This window comes from Aulonocara stuartgranti, assembly GCF_965226115.1.
Source record: "Aulonocara stuartgranti genome assembly, chromosome: 5".
In the NCBI taxonomy this organism is placed as follows: domain Eukaryota; kingdom Metazoa; phylum Chordata; class Actinopteri; order Cichliformes; family Cichlidae; genus Aulonocara; species Aulonocara stuartgranti.
Window position 1 is genome coordinate 27,732,160 of NC_138943.1, and position 6,756 is coordinate 27,738,915.

Genomic DNA, 6,756 nt, shown 5'->3' on the forward strand with positions numbered 1-6,756 from the left:
GAAGAAAAGGATTACAGATGATCTGTACATTTGGGATAATTAGCCTGTACACTTAACGTTGTGAAATATAACAGAAAAGACAAAAAGTGAAAGACAGAAAAAGAAATAACACAAGTATTTCCTCAGATAACATAGTCCCTGCAAAATAATCCCATTTGTTGTTATTTTTTGAGTCAGGGCTCCGTCTAAAACTACATGAGGTATAATCAAAGTGCTCATCAGTTATGTGTAAATTGAAATTGAACCACACTGAACATCCACTTGTTTTTAGATAATAAAATTAAAATCATTAACTTACTTTTTTTTTTATTGGAGAATCAAGCATGGTCCTGGAAACCTGTGGAAACCTCCCATACAGCATCATAAAGCACCGTGTTTGTAAATTAGATTGTGACCTGTCAGACCTTTAAATAGTGACTCCTCATACTAGGTTCAGTACTATAACTTTACCCTTATATTATATTTAATACTTAATGTTTGTGCATATTACTGACCACATCAAAGTAGATAAAGACAACATCAACAGCAAAATTGTGTAGCAATCCCACTTTTTTATTGTCATCATAGGTCATACAAATATCAGCCTCCTTAAAGGCCATTGGACGGATATTACAGTAACAGTATAACAAAAGCCCAACAAGTTCATATTCCATATGTGTCTGAGTATTGGTCAAGTATGATAAATCTTCCTCTAACATTTTAAGAACAAAAACATCCAGTAGAGTACAAATTAGTCTAACATGTGATTGCGTTTATATGTGTCCAGATGAGGAGCGCGAGCAGGTGGAGAGGCTACGATGGCCGTCCAGAGGCTACCTGCAAGAGCTCAGCGAGTACCAGCAGCGACGCCGCAAACTCCGCAAGTCCCGCTGCCTTGTCATGTGACCAAACCTGGACGCCAAAACCATCTGTGGGGAAGAGCAAAGGAAGACAATGACAAAAGAAAAGAAAGGATTCCAGTGCACATCGACGTGTGGGAAAACTGACAGAAGACATGTTTTTTTCTTTTTATCCTGCTGCATGAAGGGCTGATCGAGAGACAACGATGCAGAGGAAGAAAAGGAAAGACTTGTTAAACTGCTGCGACGCGCCTCTCCTCCCTCAGTGGACTGACTGGCGCATCCTAATATGACTATTCCTTCGAGGGCAATAATAAAAAAACTGATCCATAAAACCCAATAAGACTTTAATATGACTGGCCACTGGCCGAATCTCTGTGAAAGATCGCATTTCTAATGGCGTGCAAAGCTGTGGATTTCAATATTGACCAGTGACACAAAATGGCTTCAGTATAATTACTGATATATCAAATGACCACACATCTGTCAGGAAAACAACCAGGATCATGTGCAAACTATTTCAAACTACATTAACGGGTAATGTGACTTCAGGTTGATTAAACAGGAAGATCTCCTCAACACTCAATAGCTTCTGTGTGTCTTCTGTAGGATTGACGCAGGACCTCTCTGTCATAGATGAAACCCTTGATCACTCATGATGCATCCCATCTGATCTAAAGATTGTGAACTTGTGAAAACAGTTTCTCAAAGTGCCCGTATATAGCTCATTTACAGGCTCGCAGTTTTATTTTGAGGCTCCTCAAGAATAGGTTTACATACTTTATTGTTCCACAACATGAAAGCATGCAGCACATTTCTGAAACGCTCCCCTTTTTCTGTTCATGGCTCCTGTCTCTTTAATGCCCCTGGGGGGAAGTTTCTGATTGGCCCAATGAAAAGCCCTCTAAGATTTTGTTAAGATCTAACAAAAAGTCATGGGAAATATTACTTGGTTTTATTTTTTGCAGCAACGTTCATTTTATTCTGTTCAACTCGTTACTTTTCAGTTTGTGTGAATAATGTTAAACAGTGAGCTAGCTATCACCAGTAAGTCATGTGACAGAAGTACGGGTCTCCCGTTCAGTCACATGACCAAGAGATGGCCTATCCGAGTTACCTTTTCACTCATTCACTCAGTCCTTGTGTGTCATTAAACTCTGGTTCATTCACTGTCGGTGTCCAAGTCAGCTTCCAGCAGATTTGCTCAATAACTCCACTTTTCACTGGCCACAGCAATTTAGTAAACACACCTGGGAAGGGAGGGAAGCTAACCTTTGCGTACAACATCTCTATAACAAAAGCTCAGTGTTTATTTAATTTATTTTCCATTCAATCCAGAGCCTTTAAAAGTCTCTGGGGTTATTGTTACTGTTTTCATGTCACCTTTTGCGCTAAATTACATCCTAAAATTTCCTGACAATACAGATGAAAGATTCCTCCCAGTGCCCTAATCTTAAACAATCCAGATCTGCACCAAACATCATTCTTTCTTTGGCTCTGCTTCACCTCTCCCCAGGTTTAAGAAACTGGGTGAGGTTGTATTTTGAGTGAGTCAGTTAAACAGCACTGAAATAATAAATTATTGACTCTAGGGTAAACAAATGATCCCGATGCAAGTCATCCACAATTCCTGCTGTTAGCAGCGTCATATGTATTTTCATGTGTAAGAAAATGAGCAGGACAGGTTTAATTACAACACTTTAGTCGATCCTTTCACATCGATGACACAGCCTCATAAACTGTCTTGCAGCCAGACTGATTTTTATAACCACACAGTAGAGTACATAGGTGTCAAATGAAGCAGTTACACTATCATGGAGAAAAGGCTTCAAATGTAAGCCTCAAATCAAACAGCATCTAGCCTGTAATTAATATCTGTAAACCAAATCAGCAACAGTAATAACATTTTTCTTTCAAAACTCCTTTTTAAAATCTACTGAGGCGGACTTTTACACGCTTTCCTTTGCGGGTTAATGAGAAAACATGCTTTTCTGTTTGCAATAATAAATAACGACCTGTCGCTGTCACAAAAAACGAGGAAAAAAAAAAAAAAAAAAGAGCACCGTATTATGAACATAAGTTAGTACAGTAAAAATCTCAAAGCCTCTGGGTGAATACGAAATATTTCTTTTATCTTTTTTTTTAATTTAAAACGTTTTTTAATCATAAAGAGATTATGATTTATTGGTGCTCAATTATTTTTGTAAACTATACCGTATGTGGACATGATTTTTGTTTTTTTTAACATTTGGAGTCGAGACGAACAGGGTGGCACTACTTTCCAGTCTAATGTTTCACGGCTGTTTACTCGATTTAAAAAAAAGGGGAAATGGAACATAACGGCTCAATTTGTTAAATAAACCTTCACCTACGCGAGGGTGAAAGCGATCAGTAGTGACAGCTAGCAGATGGGGTTTTTTTTTTAATCTGTGGATCACAATCAATCAGGAAGCAGCGTGTAATGCTTTCATATTCTATTTCTGCAGTATTAACAGAAATTCTGTGTATATAGTACAAGCAAGCTCCCACTGTCAACCAGCTGCTGCACAAATTCCACTAAATTCTGTGTGTAAATATCCTCGAATACATCTTGATCTGCTAATAAACAGGAATGCAGCGATTTATTGATTGATAGTCGCCTTGTAGATATACATCGGCCTATTGCCAAAATAGATGACATTCACCAATAACATTGGCGAATGTCTTCGTTCGCAAGAGTTTGCCGTTATCATCTCTGGGATCCACTTTCATAAATATGTATGACTGAATTTGTGCTCACTGCGAGATAGTATGATGAAAGGCTGAAAGACGCTGAAACAGTTCACTTATTTGTTTATTTTTGTCCTATCACAATAATAAATCTAACTAGGATCAGAAATCAGCCAAATTGTTATTTTAAACATTGGCAAAAACCCAGAACGTTACAATCCTGGTGGTGCATCCCTACTAATACGAATCAGCAAACAGCAGGTGAAACTGTGGACTGTGAAACAAAGTGTATCCCAGTGCTGCATCCACACCTAGTGTGGAGACACATGGCTCCTCTGAGCCTGTGCTGTACAGACTGTAGAATACATGGCGTCTGACTTTAAATAAAGACATGTTTTAACATACCGCTGACTCCATCGCTGTCTTCACTGGCAAGTTACTGCTTATATGTTTGTTTGTTTTTTGTCTTTCCCTGGAATTATGCATTCTACACTAATAATTTCTTAATAATCATACTGTAATGATCATAGCGTATGTTTCCTCCTGAATAAGTGGAACGATCTTAATGAAATGTTGCATAAATATTAGAGTGATGTGATTGCAAACAGCTGTATGGTGTATACAAATATTTTATACAAATCCCACAATCGTATATATTTGTACATTTTGAGAGTTCAACTGAGTGCTAAACGAAGACGTGCGCAGGTTTGCTAGTACCTATTAATACCAATTTCCAAACCTAGTGACGAGCTAAACCCTGATGGGCCACAGGTATATACAAAATAAATAAATAAATAAATAAAATCACCCATCTGTACTGTCTGCCTTTATATTTGTGAAAGAATAGATTACTCTAAAGAGCTCTCTGAATTCAAGTGTGGTAACAGGAGGCCACTGCTGTAACAAGTCAGTTTGTGAAATTTCTTGAATCCTAAATATTCCCGCAGAGCGCCAAACACCAAATGTTATTAATATCAGCACAGAAACTGTGTGCTGGGAGCTTCCTGGCATCAGTTTCCAGCAGATCCAGTAACAGCTTTTATAAAATACGTAAAACAAACTATATAACTTATAAAATTATTTTTTTAATAATACGAAATGTGATTTGTAAACATCACCACTTTTTTTGTTGTTAAATAATATTTTCCTTGAGTATTCCTAACTTACACTTTCTAAGCGGTTGTTATTATTTCGAGCATTAGTAACAGGGTGTGTGCTGTAGTTTAAGGTGAAGGGAAGCTACATTCTCAGAGTCCATGCCATACCTGGAGATCTTCAGGTGAATCACTGCAGGGCCCCAATGGATTTCAACTTGCCCTCCAGTTTGCCACTCCTCTGGAGGGCCGCCACATCACTGCCACCACCGATGCACTCCTCACCGATGAACACACGTGGGACCTGAACCAATACAACAAAAAAAAGGAAGAAATTCCCTTTCAGCTTCATGCACAGGGTCAGTGATCTGTGAAACATGTGCATGAATATCGGAATATCTGTGGTACTGTTGGTCTGCCACGGCTTCTGCATCAAAGGCAGCATGCATGAGCAGCAAAATCTGATAACGCATTTTATCTCGTCACAATCAAAATCAGCACAAGGAGCTTCTCTCATGTTACAAACGCTTGATTTTCTCAGTTTAAGTGAGAGATGGGGGTGAAGTCGGGTGACTATGAAGCTTGTGACAGTCAGAACTTCCCCGAAGGGACCCAACCCCAGACTTCTTTCTCCTGTTTGTCTCATTACATACTCCCTCGTGTTACTGCCACCAATCATATGCTAGAACACTTCTCGAGTAGTTACTTCTACCACAGTACATTTGCTTTTTGCATAAACAAACACAGAGATAATAAAAAAGCAGAACAGATCCAAATAATAAAGGTATATCAAATCAAATCAAAATAATACTTTAAGGACAAAAAACTGTAGTAGCTGGCGTGTGTTGGATTTGAAGAATGTCATAATCAGGAGGTGAAGTTCCTTCTTGAAATTGTGATTCATGTAATAATGGTGATTTCCAGATTATCAAATGGGCATTCTTACTTAGGGTCTGATCTACTGGGATTTTCCTGAACAACCATCTGTAGGGTTTATAAAAAATGGTTTGAAAAAGAGAAAATGTTCAGTGACTAGTAGGAAGGTAACAGTAACTTGTTAGAAGTATGCATCTCTTAACGCACAACATGTTGAACCTTGAAAGCAGGCAGGCTGCAGCAGCAAAAGAGCACACTTGGTCACTCCTGACAGGAAAATGAGGCTACAAGCCTGACAGCCCAAAACAGATGTTTGGAAAAACGTTGCCTGGTCTGAAGAGTCTCTAAATGACCACAATGTACCATCATCTGTTGGCTGCTTCCAGCAGAAAAAATGTGCCATGTCATGTCAGCTACTGTGTAATGTCATCATTTCAAAATGAACCAAAATCGCTGAGGAACATTTCCTGCACTCACTGGACATTTTATCTACCTTAATCCTATATGGAAAATCTGTATCTGCTTTATTTTCCATTTAATACCGGATGCTTTAAGGCCACGATGCTTACATTTCATTTCCCACAAATACGTAGAAGTGTTCTTTAAATTTTGTGTCAGTGCCCTGAAGATACAACGATATTAACACTGAATTTATGTGTGTGTGTATTAAAGTAAAGCTCTCGCCCTGCTTGAGACGGAGAGGCTGTAAGCTTACCGTACGGGCTCCAGTAAGTTCCAGGAAGTAGTCCTGCATACTGTCCATTTCGCTGTGGTTGCTTATATCAACGCACTCATAATGTCCCGGCTTGAACTTGTATTTCTCCAAAACCTCTTGAGCCATGGTACAGTAAGGACAGGTGGGTTTCAGAAACACCACCACTTTGTCGCCTTTAATTTTCGCCTGGACAAACTGCTGCGCCATTTTAAGTTTCTTGGTAAAGTGACGAGGAGGTGAGGAGTTCCCTACTTCTTTCCTTTTTTTTTCTTTCCAGATTAATTTTTTCGATGCAGAAGAAGAAACGTGATCTCTTTGTTTTCAACAGTCATTGGTTAAGTCAATCATTCCAAGTCACGCCCTCCTTCTTAAAGAGACAGCGCACAGATTGGGCACGAACCGGACAGCCACAAGAGTAAAACCACTGAGTAGGGAAGTGGTTGTTGGTCATCTGACACAAATCTAAACACTACTGCAGACCAGTAGACAACGTAAGATGCACGTTGCTTGTGTGTCTGAAAAA

General features: G+C 39.0%; 2 protein-coding genes across 4 annotated transcripts in view; one reads left to right on the forward strand and one right to left on the reverse strand.

Moving 5' to 3' along the window:
* The window catches only part of rhobtb3 (Rho related BTB domain containing 3), a gene marked incomplete at its 3' end in the record, with an annotated part of 28,437 nt that extends 27,552 nt beyond the window's left edge, over window positions 1-885 (forward strand). For all 3 annotated transcript variants that reach the window (XM_082532977.1, XM_082532978.1, XM_082532976.1), the window contains one exon: window positions 767-885. In XM_082532977.1, the coding sequence (XP_082389103.1) occupies window positions 767-885 (119 nt within the window). The remainder of the gene's footprint in view (window positions 1-766) is intronic.
* Window positions 532-6,553, reverse strand: glrx (glutaredoxin (thioltransferase)). Its single transcript, XM_082532980.1, has 3 exons — window positions 6,234-6,553; window positions 4,814-4,946; window positions 532-908 (listed from the first exon to the last, which is right to left on the reverse strand). The coding sequence occupies exons 1-2, from the start codon at window positions 6,438-6,440 to the stop codon at window positions 4,833-4,835; spliced, it is 321 nt and encodes a 106-aa protein (XP_082389106.1). The 5' UTR covers window positions 6,441-6,553; the 3' UTR covers window positions 532-908; window positions 4,814-4,832.
* Between the last annotated feature and the right edge of the window lie 203 nt (window positions 6,554-6,756).

Coding starts and splice junctions, on each gene's coding strand:
- glrx (XM_082532980.1), bottom strand. CDS start 6,440: ATGGCGCAGCAGTTTGTCCAGGCGAAAATTAAAGGCGACAAAGTGGTG. Junction 4,947..6,233: donor AACTTACTGGAGCCCGTACG/GTAAGCTTACAG, acceptor GTATTGGTTCAG/GTCCCACGTGTGTTCATCGG.